The 16,127-nt window shown below is 40.4% G+C and overlaps 1 protein-coding gene across 1 annotated transcript in view; it reads right to left on the reverse strand.

Moving 5' to 3' along the window:
* Positions 1–16,127, reverse strand: part of plcb1l (phospholipase C beta 1-like) — a 96,414-nt gene that overhangs the window by 61,848 nt on the left and 18,439 nt on the right. Inside the window, exon 3 of the mRNA XM_016249387.1 lies at positions 6,841–6,909. Coding sequence (XP_016104873.1) covers positions 6,841–6,909 — 69 coding nt within the window. The remainder of the gene's footprint in view (positions 1–6,840; positions 6,910–16,127) is intronic.

Consider the following 16,127-nt stretch of genomic DNA (forward strand, 5'->3'; position numbering starts at 1 on the left):
CACATCACAGTGGAGGCAGCTGTCTTAACCGTGGCTTGTGTACTGCACACATACCAGCTTCATCACTGTGTCTGTCACGCGACTCTGTTCCCCTTTCGGGCTCTGTTTTTACATTTATTTTGAAAGATGAAGCTGGCGATTTTGGTAAGGGGCATTACATTTCCGACGAGTGCTTGTGTTCGGCCAATCACAATGCACTGGGTCAGCTGGCCAATCAGAGCAGACTGTGCTTGTCGGAAGGAGGGGCTTTGTAGAAAACGAAGCGTTTGAGAGAGGCGGGGCATAGAGGACCTACAATAATGTACAGTATTTGAAAAATAATGTGTTTTTTGAACATTAAAGCATGTCAACATATTCTGTTACACCAAATACACAAAATAATTATCTTTAAAAAAGCATCGTATGACCCCTTTAAAAAAACAACGAAAAATATATTTTGCCACACTGTCCAGCTGTAGTCTGAGCTTCTAAAGCTGCTCTTACAGCACTTCTGTCAACTGGTTAAAGCGTTCTCTTCCTCCACTCATCCTCACGGTAGGGTTGTGACCGTGAGGAAATTTTCCCACCGGTTAATTGACGTGTGACAACACCAGTAATACCGGTATCACCGCGGGGGCGTTCCCTCTTTTCCTCGCTTTCCTTCGCTTTTAAATAGCTTAAAATTAGCGGCAGTTAGGCGTCAATTGCTTGAATGCAACTACAAAATACAACGTCAAACTCACTTTAGCCTATATATATAAAACATAGAACTTTTATTAACAAAACAAATAAAAATACACCATGCTATAGGGCAGGCTATGCCTAAAAATATATAATAAATAACTTACATGAAGTTTAAATGTACAAAACTGGAAACAAGTAAACATGTATAATATATAACCAAATAAATAAGAAACGTGGAACGTTTATAAGCAAAATGAGTAAGAAAGCTTGGAGGCACGGCATACACCTTGATGTCAAATAAAATAAATAAATGACAAAGTTTAAATAAACTAAAAATCAGCAAACAATGTGGAACCAATTAAATAAGAAACTCACTTTATTAAATAAGAATTAAATTAAATAAGAAAATCACCTTAGATAAACGACAGAAGTCAACAGGCTTTTCAAAATCCAAAATATTGCCAAACAGTCGTCCGTCTCACCTCGCTCATCTCGTCCGTCTCGCCTCGCTCATCTCGTCCGTCTCGCTCTTCTCACCTCGCTCATCTCGTCCGTCTCGCCTCGCTCTTCTCGTCCGTCTCGCTCTTCTCGCCTCGCTCATCTCGTCCGTCTCGCTCTTCTCACCTCGCTCATCTCGTCCGTCTCGCCTCGCTCTTCTCGTCCGTCTCGCTCTTCTCGCCTCGCTCATCTCGTCCGTCTCGCTCTTCTCACCTCGCTCATCTCGTCCGTCTCGCCTCGCTCTTCTCGTCCGTCTCGCCTCACTCTTCTCGTCAGTCAGCTCGACTCACTCTCCTCACTGGAGAAATTAAATCTGATCTGTGATGCGACTGTCATTCGGCACGCTGCATTGAGCAGCCGTGTTCAGTTTTTAATTGTAGTGTTTGTACTTTTACTGAACTAAATGTTTTTTATTTCTATAAAAAATCAAAACGACGGTGGGGGTCGGTGCTGCGGTGGGCATGTGACGTAACCGGTGTTGTGGCTTAACACCGGTATCACCGTCAGCACGTCTATTGCAGCAAGCCTACCTCACAGTTCATAAAGACACATGCCTCACGCGCTCCAGTAGAACCCATATCTGTCTTAGACAAAATTAGTTTCTCTAGTTTCTTGAATGAATAAAAGTTACACCTGCTTCTGAGCAAACGTAAAACATGCATAAAAAACATCCGAGTGTTCAAGCTCTATCTTTTAAAGCTGGTTATGAAATGCAAACATGTTGAGGATATCGATCAAACAGCCCCAGCTAATGCAGCAGAGCATAAATCACGTCCCAGTGAGCCTTTCACCGGCGCTCTATAGAGTGAGTGAGAACTTGACTCAGATGTGCCCATTCATACGTGGACTTTTGTTTCTACACTGAAACTACATTAAATCCATAAACTACAGAAGAAAACTGGTCATCACCAGCCCACCTGCTGAGAGAAGGTGTGGAGACCAGGTGTGGTCATAATTACCCAGACTTCCTCCCTCAGCGGATCGAGGCTTCTACGGTTTCACCGCCACAAACCAGCGTAATTCGATGAGGACTTTAGGGAATCTAACGAACAAACCTGAACAGGGGCCTACTGTATACGGAGGAATGCGGGCAGATCTGCTGCTGGATAAAGGCTTTTGTCAGGCCTCTCTGGTGTCCAGGCAGACTGTGAGAACCCAGAGAAGAAGAGCTGGACTCTGAGCCTTCTGTCTCAAACAGATTATGTGCAATTCAACTGATTGACTGCCTGGAGAAACTGAGGTATCTGCATAAGGCCATCGGTAGATCAGTAGCTTTCAGGCTTTCTCAGCATTCACATCAGCCAGTTCTTACAATTATGAAACACACTGCTTTACGTTCTCTCAACAGCATCCCTGATTACTGACGAACACAGAACAGCTTCTCAGAGATCAGTCTTTCTGTATCAATGACTACAATATTCTCTGTAAATGTCAATGATTCCACTTTGGTTCCATGGGCTTCGTTTCTGAGCAAGAGAAGTAAAGCATGAAGCCTGTATTCATCACTACATGAAATCATTGATGAAGATATTTGACATGACGCTGCTGATCAGTTTGTGTTCGAAATGTTCTGTTGAACAGCATAAAAAACCCCATAAACACCATGAACACAGCCACAGCACACTTATCACACAGTACGCTGGATTTTATTTGCAATCCTTGTGAACTTGACATGTGATATCACCATGAATGTCATTGTTTCACATTCACTGATTAATTTGTGGTGGACCGCCACTAATAGATTTGCACAAAGTTGTCCAAAACTCGTGCAATAATCGCGATATGGCTGGATTAAACTTCAAAAGGCTGTGATTTCATTGAATAAATATGAGTGCTACACATTTCAAAGTCACAATGCGGCAAAATTCAATCCAGATGAATACTGAAAAATATTTTCCAAGAGTATTTTTTCAGAAAGCCCCGTAAAATAACATGTTCAAACAAAGGGTCTAAATGTGCTATAAAAAGTAGATGCTGGGGAAATTTTGAATGTAAATAAAGTTCCTCGCAATTTGAAATATTTGCATTGGAGCATTTTTTAAGTATTATAATATAAAACAAAAAAATCCCCCCCTCCATCGGGGGAACTGCCACCACACATACAGTGTAAGGCTGTGGGAAACACTGAATGTAATAAAAAATAGACTATATGATGAATTGCTTTCTGCATTAATTCTTTCTGCATTTATGTATTCATTTAGCAGATGCTTTTATCCAAAACGACTTCCAATTGGGGAACATCACAAACCATTTACTAATTTATGGCTGCATTATTTGAGTTAAAAGTAAAAACTAGATCAGTACATGAGGCATAGCAGAGGTGAAACACAGAAAAGAAGAGCAAGAGAGAGAAGATTTACAGTATTTATTTTGACTCCCATTAACTAAAGGTCGCAGGCCGCTCTCTTGGTCTGTCAAAAAGAGGTGATTTAATTTAAAGGGGACCTAACACACAAAATTTCACCCAATCTCATATTAATCTTGAGTACCTATAGAGTAGTACTTCATATCTCCACAAAAAAGTCTCTAGTTTTATCATATTTATAAACGAAAGATACAGCTTTCCGATTCTCTCCGGAAACAGCCGAGCTCCTGGAGGCGTGTCGTGGGCGGAGCTAAAGAGTGATGAGCACTTAAGCGCCGATTGTCAACAGAACACAGACATCTGATGCAGCTTCACTTAGCGTCTGCAGTTCTGGATCATGACCGGGATCTTTTATAGCTGGGACCGCTCCATCTTTCAGTAGCAAACGATGTGCAAATCCAGCGTCGAACTGGGCCTTGTTTATAAAACGTTCGTCAACAAACACACTTGCGAAACTCCGTTGCTGCTCCGAAAAACAAACTGCATCCGCTGTTTACGTAACGCTGGATTCTTCGGGAAGCTGAACAATGTTATCTTTCCCTTACAACCAAAAACACACCTCTTTAGAGACATTCTTCTCGAGCGAGTCCCAAGCAGCACTGCTGAAATAAGTGCGTTGATGGGCGTGCTCTCGCTCTGGTCGATGTGTGCGCGGGCGCGCCCTACCGGGAGAAGTGCCCATATAAGGTATAAATATATATATATATACACGTAGATGCCTCATTGGTGACTGTTTCTATCCTGTTTCATCCGCCATTTTTGGAACGGTCTGCGAACCAACGCGTGCGTCTACAACAGCAAGTTATACGCTTGTATATGTTTGAATATTCATTGATTATTATGGTGAATGACGTCAAGTTGACCGTTCCAAGATGGCGGACGCGTCAACGTATCTGGAGCGGTCGAATAGGGAATCTATACATATCTATGATATAAGGAGTTCCACCCATCATTAAGTCATGAAGAGCCACAATCGAAAAAAACTTTCCAAAACTTGTAAGAAACCCGGAAGTGTGTATTTGGCACAGAAATACTCTGTTATAAGTCCAAATCATTTTTTGAAACTTTGGCCATATTTAGCATGAGAATCCAACTCAGTGTAACAGTGTAAACAACTCGCGCACACTCACACACACACACACACACTCTCACAAACAGACACGCACACACACACACACTCGGTTAAAATATTGCTCATATATCAGGGCTCTAGACTCATTCTTCCCACTGGTCGCTCTTTTGCGGCTAACTTTCTCAGTTGGTCGCACGAGCACATAATTTTGAAACAATTTTATTATTATTATTTTTTTTGCTACAACATTTGATTAATCAATGCATGCTGATGAACTTTTATCATAGTTTATAGTTATATGGTAACAAAAATGTTCAACATTCAACCCATTCTTTTTCATCAGTATTATTTGTGATTTAAATTTTGTGAACAGGAATTCCTCTTTTCGTGCGCTTTCACTTTCACTTTCAAAACGAAAACAAAAAGAAAAGTAAAACTAAACTGGCTGTCGCTGACAGGACTTGCATGCTTTTTTCCACAAGAATACCAACATGTTCACCTTCTCTGGTTTAAGAAGCGGTCTTTTACTTTAGTTTTGTAAACCAAATCCTCCGTTGCGCTCGCGCTGAAAGCGCCTCTCTTCACGTGATCAGTGAAATCTGACTCCTGCTACAATGTGCCGCGGCTCTGCAGCAATTTGATAATAATAACCAAATTATAATGGGCCGCCTAATAATAATAATAATAATAATGATTATTATTATTATTATTATTTAATACATTAATAGGAGAATGAGCCTAATATCGTCTTGACTATCGACAAAGACATCTGCTATCTTCGATATCTCTGACTATCGTCGATACACGATACTATCATCTATCGGCACAACTCTAACACATACTCACACACACACACACACAATTACTCACACACTCACACACACACACACAACACAACAACAACTATGGGAACATTATTTCTCTCCTGTTATGTTTTCCTGACACGCATTTGGATGATTAATCTGAGCGCCCACAGCTGCAAAGAGCTCCATCGAATTAGTGAGACGTGAGAGGGAGGGCATATGCTAATTAACCTACATTACCTGGCCAATGCACTGGATTCCCCTGGCAAACTAAAAGTACTATGGTATTACCATTTTCTTACAGCACAGCCAGAGGAGCATTCTGTAAGGAAACTTCTGTCATCTGCGGTCTAGTTTAGTTAACTCTCATCTTACGGCAGGGTTTTCCTGATATCATCATATTCTGGTGGCTGTTTTACATTCAGGTCAGGTGACTTTATGAGTCATGATGTGAATGGACAGCGCCACAGGACCGACTGCTGAAAACCAAGGCATAAACATAAAATCAAAACTGCTCACGTGGGTTAAAATACACTTGAGCAAGTTCTGTTCTCTGAGCAAGTGATTTTATGGGACAACAGGACATCATGTGATTTAACCCTTGTTCAAACGCTCATCATTCTATTGATCTACAAGCGAGTCATTTGGAGCCGAATCTCCTGTGAGTGTTAAAATCGAAGCATCTACAGCTCATTGATCTTTATAAATGGCCTTCATAAGTGTTCATACACACTGTACGTGTCTGTGACTAAATGCTTTCTTTCAGACGATGTGAAGCACACACACGGCTCTCTCTCCAGTCATCAATCTTTGACCCTGCTGTAAGGCCACTATCATGACGTGGGAAACAGCGTTTTTCCATATTCTGAGCAGTGACTGTTGAAGTGGCCTATGCTCATCAGTCCTCAGCAGCTCTCGTGATGCTCTTCAACATCTCACGACATCTCAGACCGCTGCTCTTTACAACGACACTATTCTCACATCAGCACTCATGAATTCTGGGAACCGGAAACCATCAGCTCTTTCCAGTTTCAAAGTGCAAGAATCTGTCCACCGCAAATGCTGCGAGATTCCGGACGCTCTCTTGAACCGCAAATGTTTCTGTCGGCTAAGACAACTTCTCTGGAAAACTATAGTCTAACTAATCCCTGTGTGACTGTAAAAGAAAAGCATTTTCTCTGTATTTCATACACGCATACAAGATCTCCAACTTCAAATCTTACTGTCATATCTGGGGAAAAGCAGCTTTGCTTTTTGTCGGCATATTCCTCTCTGGAAATCTCTACATTTATAATCATACAGTATTTGTGCCAGGAATGAACAGACAACAACGTCTGTTCAGTTTCATCTTGTGGAGCGTTTGTACAAACACAAGCTCAGCTCTTGGCTGCGAGAACAAATGATCGACACAGAAACACATGTAAATGCTGTATTATTACCTTTGGTGTCTTGGCAAATCTCCCATTTCTCGTATCCTTGATGAGCGAGAGGTCTAACAGGTCGGTCTCCTGCAATCACAAATGAGATTTATGAGTATTATGAGAACAGCGTGTTTAAACTTGCGTCCACAGCACAATTATGAAAGACAATAATGTAATAAAACTAAATAAATATATAATCGTGACATATGATGGGAAATAGGTTGCTTCTTGCTCTTTTTAAATGAAAGACTTTGACATTGTGTGCCTTAAAGCGACAGTGTACAGGTCAGAGGAAGGTCAAGCCCATCGTCAGCCAATCATAACAGAGCTCATTTACATACAGAAGTCTTAAACACTCTGTTTCAAGTCAAGTCACTTTTATTTCTATAGCGCTTTATACAATACTGATTGTGTCAAAGCAGCTTTATAGTGTCAAACAGGAAAATAGTTTGTCAATAATGCAGAGGCAATGAACCAAAACTCCATCAGTGACAGACTGGAACCGGGAACACTTCCCATAACACCCGATGTACTCGCTACATCATAAGAAGAATGGCATCTACGCTAATATTAGTCTCTTTCATTCTTATTCTGAGGTCACCATAACCGTACAGATCCAGTCCGTATCCAGATCAGATGGTGGATCAGCAGCTAGAGAGGGAGAGGACCTCTACAGTCCTGAATGTCAGCGGAGATCAAGACAACTAGATGAGCCCCAGACGACCATCGGCATGAGACTACGAGAACCAGACGAGACCTCTGCTCAATCTGACCTGTGCTGCAGCCTGGAATTAACCCACGTCATGCTGGCCCCCGTCTGAGCCTGGTTTCTCTCAAGGTTTCTTCTCCATTTCTGTCACCGATGGAGTTTTGGTTCCTGGCCAGACAAAACCAGCATGGCGTGGTTTAATTCCAGGCTGAAACACAGGTCAGATTGAGCAGGTTGACCTAATTAATGCAGCCTAACAATCCTTTTGAACTATAGAATTTATAGAATTATAGGATTATAGAATTATATGATTTGAATATTATAAATGTGTAAGTGTGTTATTTGTAAACCAGGTTAAAGAGATGGGTCTTTAATCTAGATTTAAACTGACAGAGTGTGTCTGCCTCCCGAACAATGCTAGGTAGGTTATTCCAGAGTTTGAGTTAGGAGAAGGATCTGAATACTAATTTTGATATTCTAGGTATTATCAAATGGCCAGAGTTTTGAGATCGCAGCAGACGTGAAGGACTATAATGCGATATGGGCTCGCTCAAGTACTGAGGAGCTAAACCATTCAGGGCTTTATAAGTAATAAGCAAGATTGTAATCTTCAAGATCTGTGTAATTGTAAGGGACAAAGATAGGGCGGAAAGCGTATTGTTTTTGGTGCAAAAACCTTACATGTACATCAGAGAGTGTCCTAATGAGACCTCCGGAATGAAAGCAGCATTTAAGCAGAGTCATGCTCACTCCAGATGCTCTTTAACCACATCTTAAATATCAAAAGGGATTGAAGGACCTTTAAAGATCCATTATTGATGTTGAGAATGAGAGTGTGAGGGAAAAGACGCGTCGAGAGAAACATCACCGGCTATTATAACATATTGAGAGTCATTCGATATTGTGAACTGATCAATCCTGAATGTACAAATGTGCATCTGTGCATATCCAGCAATATTTCTTAACTTGAAGACTTTATCATCCAAGAATGAGAATTCATCACAAAACCTCTTTGTTTCTACTGTGGAAGACAAAACTGTTTCTGAATAGTCTTTGTGCACCTCTGAACATTGACTTCAGACAGAGCAAATGTTGAGAAAATGTATAATTTCCTCAAATGCCAGTTTAATTTTAACACTCTTGTTAGCAGTTATCAAAAGCATTATCAGTGAGATCATGCATGTTTGGATTCAGAAGAAAATACCAAATGCTGTCTTCTGCAGTCCACTGTACTGAGTCACGGAGTGTCAGCATCTTTTCTTCTCTTACAGAGGTCACTGGATTCACTCGGCCACACACACTATCAGACACTGTATCAACACACAACGCTCTCTAAAGCAGATTAAATTGGTCTCTAAAACAACAAGTGCATCGGGTTCAGAACCTTTTGTTTGCATCTCTGAGAAGTGTTTAAAGAGTGAGACAGACGTTTAAATAAACTCTGTTTCATAAAAGAGCCACACGCAAAGGTGCGAGTGATGCTCTACAGGACACAATGAGACGAGGACAGTCCTGTCCTCCACACTGTCTTCTGTTCACAAAAGCTGAAATAAATACTGATGAAAAGTGACATTTATAGGCTGTGGAAAATAGCTGATTTCTGTTCAACATCAACATTTTGGAGTTCCTAAATGACTGCAGGTTGGGTTGATGCGCACCGCTTCTAATCTGACATCAGACAGACGAGGGTCTGATTCATATTGCTAACTAAAATGGCAAAACCTTTCTGAAATCATCTGATTGTCATTGTTAATAAATGGGCACAATGACACTTCTAACCTGGATTAGGCAGGTCAGAATAATGTGAGACACAAACGTTATTGTGGCTTTTGCTCAAATTATTTTCAAAACCACAGATCGGACAATAAATGCTCACAAATGTGTTTATATCTGCATGTGACGGCACCAACGGAGCTGATCTGTACTGTACATGACCAGCACTGCTGTAGAGAATCTCCTGTACACTCTTAAAAATAAAGGTGCTTCACGATGCCATAGAAGAACCTTTTTGTCTAAATGGTTCCATAAAGAACCTTTAACATCTGAAGAACCTTTCTGTTTCACAAAAGCTTCTTTGTGGCGAAAGAAGGTTCTTCAGATTATAAAAAGGTAAGAAAGAGATGGTTCTTTAAAGAACCTTTGACTAAATGGTTCTTTGCGGAACCAAAAATGGTTCTTCTATGGCATCGCTTGAAGAACCTTTTGAAGCACCTTTATTTTTAAGAGTGTAGTCTGCGTGCACAGGGTTATACCAGTCCACCAAAGACCTCAGAAGATCAAGGGTCAGCAGAGCCCGTGACTGGATTTGACAGCGTTTGCTGGGTTCTTTGACAGAGAGTCATGAAGCGTTTTCTTTTGAGACACGCTGAATTTATGAGACACCCTTGAGCAGAACCATATATTCCCTTGTTAAGACCGATTTATCCAAATGTCACCTAAACATATGATTGTCATGAAGATGGTCTCTTGTGACTGTGACTATGCTGAGAGTAAATAAATAAATACAAAATCTGGTTACACATTACACAAAACCAAATGTGCCTATATGCAAATATATTCGCTAGCTTCTCGTGAGCATGATATTGCTGCAGAGAAGGAAACAGAATGACTGCAGTTTCTGTGAGCAATAAGAGGGTTTGGGATGCAATGATCGATGATACTGGTGCATTCTGTCTTTACAGAGCTAAACATCTAGTAAGATGTAGGAGAGCAGCAGTTTGTGGCACTGAAAATTATATGATTTTGTGTATTAAATAAATATCAAAGGACAGGGGAAATGGTGGAGGGAACCATAAAGTTTGCATATGGTTGCGTGATGTCTACATATAAAACAAAACTGCCCTTGCATTGTTTTTAGAGGTACCATAGCCACATTTACATTCAAATGAATACATAACGGGCAGCGGTAGAGTTAAATGTATTTGAACTCATGTGGCCCTGCTGTGTAACTCCTGCAATGGTAGATATGATTGTTCACACACACACACACACACACACACACACACACACACAGGTTTACATTTGTGAAAAGTGGGGACATCCCATAGGCGTAATGGTTTTTATACTGTACAGACCGTATATTCTATTGCCCTACACCAACCCTACCCCTAAACCTCCCCCTCACAGGAGACTTTGTGCTATTTCAGATTTTCAGTACACTCCATTCTGTGTGATTTATAAGCGTTTTGAAAAGTGGGGACATGGGGTAATGTCCTGAAAAGTCACCTTCTCCTTGTAATACCTGTCATACCTTTGTCATTATACAAATGTATGTCCTCATTTGTCACAAAAACGCATACACACACACACACACACTCACACACTCTCTCACACACTCACTCACACACTCATACTCTCTCACACACACACACACACACTCACACTCTCTCACACACACACACACACACTCACACTCTCTCACACACACACACACACACTCACACTCTCTCACACACACACACACACACTCACACTCTCTCACACACACACACACACACTCACACTCTCTCACACACACACACACACACTCACACTCTCTCACACACACACACACACACTCACACTCTCTCACACACACACACACACACACTCACTCACACACACACTCACACACACTCTCTCTCTCTCTCTCTCTCTCTCTCTCTCTCTCTCTGACTGGATGTGGCTTCACACAGTGCTGGGGCTTTTTAAACACACTTAAAAGCAGGACCTTTATGCTGATGCTGGAAATGCTAACCTTTGACTCGAAACACCTCCCACTGCAAACAGCCAACACAACATCGACCGAGGAGACCCTCTGCTTTAAACTGAATCAAATGGAAGATGATTATATCTGGGGAAGAGGACTTTTGATGGCTTGACACCATGTCCTAACCAGACCAGCGACGAGCAGTTTGTCTGTCCACACCAGACGCGACAGAATCACTCAAATATCAATTATGGACTCTCTCTCCAAGCACACTGCACTCCCAATGAAATGGATAAGTTTATAATCCAATTCATATATATTAAAGCTTTTTAACATTATTAAAAGTAAATACTGAGGGACTGACACCATCTTCATAATAGAATACACTTGCACTGAGTTCACAGTTTTAACATACATGTTTTAATTTATTTTCGAAATCTGAGGTAAACTATCTGTTGTTGCTTTCAGAATGGCTAGAAAGGTCACGCAAAATGATATTCAAACTCACTTTTAACATTGAATAAATCACATAATCAGTACCTGATATTATCATTGTCATAGTTTGTTGTTGTTGTTCCAGCAGCGACGCCACAGAAATAGAAACCGTTTCTAAAATAGACTGTCGCTGTCACGACTGGTTAGGACAAAACTCAGTTTAACATGGAAAAGATACCTTTTATCGCGTGTCGCGTTGTGTGTAGTTAGGACACGGTGTAAGGCAGAAAGCTTTTCATTGCATGATGGGACAGATCTTTAGGGTGACAGTAAGTTATTGCGAAAGGCCTGGAGCTTTTACATTCGCCATCAAAAACCAAACCACAGTATATGAGTGTAGTCAGATTTACTATCCACAAAGTTCTGACTGCATTGAAATATATTCTGACTACAAACTGCCTGCTATTTAATGTGATATTTGGGGCAATTAAATCTAAAATCTGAGATCAGTGGAACTGCTCAAGGGTGTCTCATTAATTCAGTGTGTAAATGCTTCATGACTGATCTGTCAAAGAACCCACCAAACGCTGTCAAATCCAGTCACTACCTCGTGAACTTCATAGGACTTTGTTTCCTGGTGGACTGACATAAACCAGTGCATACAGACTACAGGAGATATAGAGATACAGATATCTATAGAGTGATAGTTGTGACACGTGAGCCATACCCAAACAGATGCTCCTGCTGTCAGGAAGAGGAAAGATCGACAGAACGTGTACAGTCAGCATCAGAGAGACATGCTGTCGAAGCAACGCAAACGTCATCAGCATCATTACCCGCCGTATCAAGGTCAGACTCCATCTATTTAAATTCTGTTCTCATTACGCCAGCGCAACACTATCCTGTGCTGTCTGCGATGCTACGATTTCAGTCAATGTCAAGCAAAACAACCAGTAAACCAGCCGATGTCTTTGTGGATGTCAGAGCTTTGGTAAGCACGGGGGAGACTCAACTGTGCCTTAGGATCTAAATTAGTCCTATACGGTATGACAAGCAGCCCTGTTAGCCACAGTTCAGCTTCAAAATAACCCTGTGAATCACAATATCATGTTCTCTCACTACATGTCCACAATACAGAGACTCTATCGGTGCACCCGTTGTTAAAACTAGAAAGATTCAACTTTACATTGCTTTGTGTTATAGTAGTTCATGAGTGCCTTTATGTCCTTCAGAAAAATCCTCCAGCTCCTGCACATTCTTAGTTTTTCTGCACATTTGAGCTCTTCCCAACAGTGACTGTGTGATGAGGAGATCCAGCTTCCACTAGAACGAGGGTCTCATACACAACTATTACACACGATAAGAAGAAGAGGATGGAAAATGTTCAACATGGTGATTTTTCAATATTTAAATAAAAGAATAAGATCTTTTATCTGTTATATTAGTATACATTTTGAAGGGGTTTACATCCTCTCTCTCTAGAAATACATGCTTGAAACAACCTACCTGCAAACAACCTTAAAAGCTGTGTGCAAGTGTTACCAAAGCACATTCTAAAGGCAAAGTTGGCCACACCAAGTTAGTTTAATTAATGTAAGTCAATTGATGAATAAAAACTGTTGATGGCATTATCTTTGAAATCATCCTCACTTTACAGTATTTGTTCAAAAGTGTCTAAAGCAGTACGGGTTGTTTCAGTATCTTGGAGAAGCTGCCACAGTTCTTCTCTGGATTTAGAGACAAACCTCGTGCTCTGAAGACGTTATTTGTGACCCTGGAGCACAAAACCAGTCATAAGGGTCAATTTTTTAATTGAATAAAAGAAAAATGTATAATTTTGACCCATACAATGTATTGTTGACTATTGCTACAAATATCCCCCAGCGACTCAACACTGCTTTTGTGCTGCAGGAACACATATGTGCTGATCAGTTTCAGATGCTTAAACTATTCCTGTGGCATTCCGTTGCTCGTTGTATTTGTTTCTATTGTAATGCTAGATGTAATGGCTGTTGTTATCAGTTTCTTGTTCTTTCCCTTCTCTCTCGAGGAACAATGACGCAGGGGGCCAGTATTTTAGGTATGACAGGCCCGTGTGTCAGCGCCGGCCCCAAAGCACCTGCTTGCCGTTTAAATTTGATACCCTCTTATCGTTCTCCAAATTGAATTGACTGCTAACGAGAAAAAAAGACATGTGACCTACATCTCTGACACACTTAAAAGAGAAAGCAGAAATGGAGCAAAAGAAGAGGATCAAGGGAAAAGGAAGGAACAACTAAAAACTATCCTCCAGTCCTTCAACCATCACAGATCAGCTAAACTACCTCAAATCCTTCAGGGTTCAGACTGAGTCGTCACCGAAACAGTTTGAATAAAGCATCTCTCGGCAGCAGCTTTAATGCAAACCAGTGTGACCGGGCGAAGAGAAATTAGATTCTGGTATTTCTCCATTAAAAGGCCGCTGAAGAATGGAAAGCTAGATTTAGAGTACTCTTTTAAAAAGATTATAACGCATCCAGGGATCACTCCGTGTAACAATGTTTTACACTTTAAAAGTATTTTCTAAGTTAATAAACATTTACATTTAAAAATCTAGCAGATACGTTCCTACCGACGAACCACGTGGCAGATGTGGAGCTCAAATCTACCTGTGTGTCGACGTGAGACAGTACATGAAACAGCATGCTGAAAATGTTGGGGGAAAACTCGTTCCATCTTTACAGGAGCAGGACAATGATCACTAAAGGAGCAAATGCTGCATCAGCACACTTGCATGCGAGTAAGGTAGTTCTGCTGTAGACTAAAAGAAGCATTATAATGTGACTCTGGCAAACGCAGCATGATTTCAGTGGGAATTACGTCTGTTGATGGACAATAAACATCACTGACCAAGTCATTTAGTCACGCTTCTATCTAATAAATCACCCATACATACACCTCTCTTACTATTGCACATGTAACAGTGATTATCCTCCATAGGTTGCCGACCCCTGTAATAATCGAATGTGGAATTAATAATTAAGGATTTAGAAAAGGGGTTAGGCAATCATAACAGAAGTCATTCACATGAAAGGTACAGATAAAAAAGGTCCATTTAAGATATGCAAAATGCAAAAATAAGCCGATAATCATTGGTGGAGGTGAAAGGTGATGTGAATATAAGTCAATGTGCTGCCATGTGAAGCTGAGAGCTCTGACGCACACATTCATCCGCGAGAGTCGGACACAAACACCCATCCAGCCATGGTACATCAGACCATACCTTTTAGGGGCATTTTATCTTTATAAAGCCAATTTTTTCTAACCTAATTAAAATGTATGCATTATCTTTTGTGTCAAATTCTTAAATTTAATCAATAAAGTTTAAATAGCAAGACAACTGTTGATTGTTACCAATCAAATGAAATCAGTATCAACAAAATGTGTGTTTGCGATGCAGAGGAACAGAATCTGCATCTGAAGTGGCGTTTAGAGTCATTCACGCTGACTGTTTAATGCAGCACACGAATGCAGTTCACCTGCAGTTACAAATGCATAAATAATGCTTTGATGTTTTAAAACCAAAACATTCAAAAGAGATTTCTGAAATGATTTTGGGGAAAAAAAAGGGAAAATATACTTTAAATATGAACCTAAAATCACCAGTAGGCGGCGAGTCATTCATTCAACCGATTCGTTCAAACGGCGGATTGATTCAGTGTGTAGCTCACAGACACAAAACAGTTCTGCTGTGGCTTTGTTTGAAACTGTTTTCATTTACGAAATAGAGCAAAAACAGGAACTTGAGTCTAAAATGTAAGTAATATTAACTTCTTGTTTATTGGACTGTTATTTGGAGAAACTGATATTTGGAGAAAAACTGTACTCTTTTTTGTGATATTAACTATATCAGATTATATACATTTGAAAGACATATAAAAGTCATTATCTTGAATTTTGGGGGAATTCTAAATGTATTTTTATAGACTCAATCACTAAATCACGCAGTGAAAGTGTGCTCATGCAGTATCTCTCAGTGTATGTGTGCACTCTCTGGGTGTGTTGTGTTTGTTTTTTGCGATATACTCGATAATGTCAAATCACATATCGTTTAAACAAAAATTACGATTATCATAGATGATATATATCACACACCCCTACCTGACATCTGACATCTCTGAGCTTAATTTTTGACCAAACACTCTCAGAGGCCAACATAGCATGTGCTGGGCAAAAGCAATAGACAAATGTTCCACGCTCAACAGCCCAGACAGCCAAACACTAAGCATCTGAGGGTCAATGACTGACACCACATGACGCTCTCCAGAGGAACAATCTCTTGCTCAAAGGTTGCTGTATTACTGAATGCCTATTAAATCTAAAAATATGGAATTGACTTTAATTGTATAGACACTTCTCAAAATATCTTCATTTATGTTCTGCATGTTTGGAATTTTCATTTTGGCTAAACTATCTTTTTAAAGGGATAGCTCA

The sequence above is a fragment of the Sinocyclocheilus grahami genome, unplaced genomic scaffold (assembly GCF_001515645.1).
Source record: "Sinocyclocheilus grahami isolate Dianchi unplaced genomic scaffold, SAMN03320097.WGS_v1.1 scaffold924.1, whole genome shotgun sequence".
NCBI classification, from domain to species: Eukaryota; Metazoa; Chordata; class Actinopteri; order Cypriniformes; family Cyprinidae; genus Sinocyclocheilus; species Sinocyclocheilus grahami.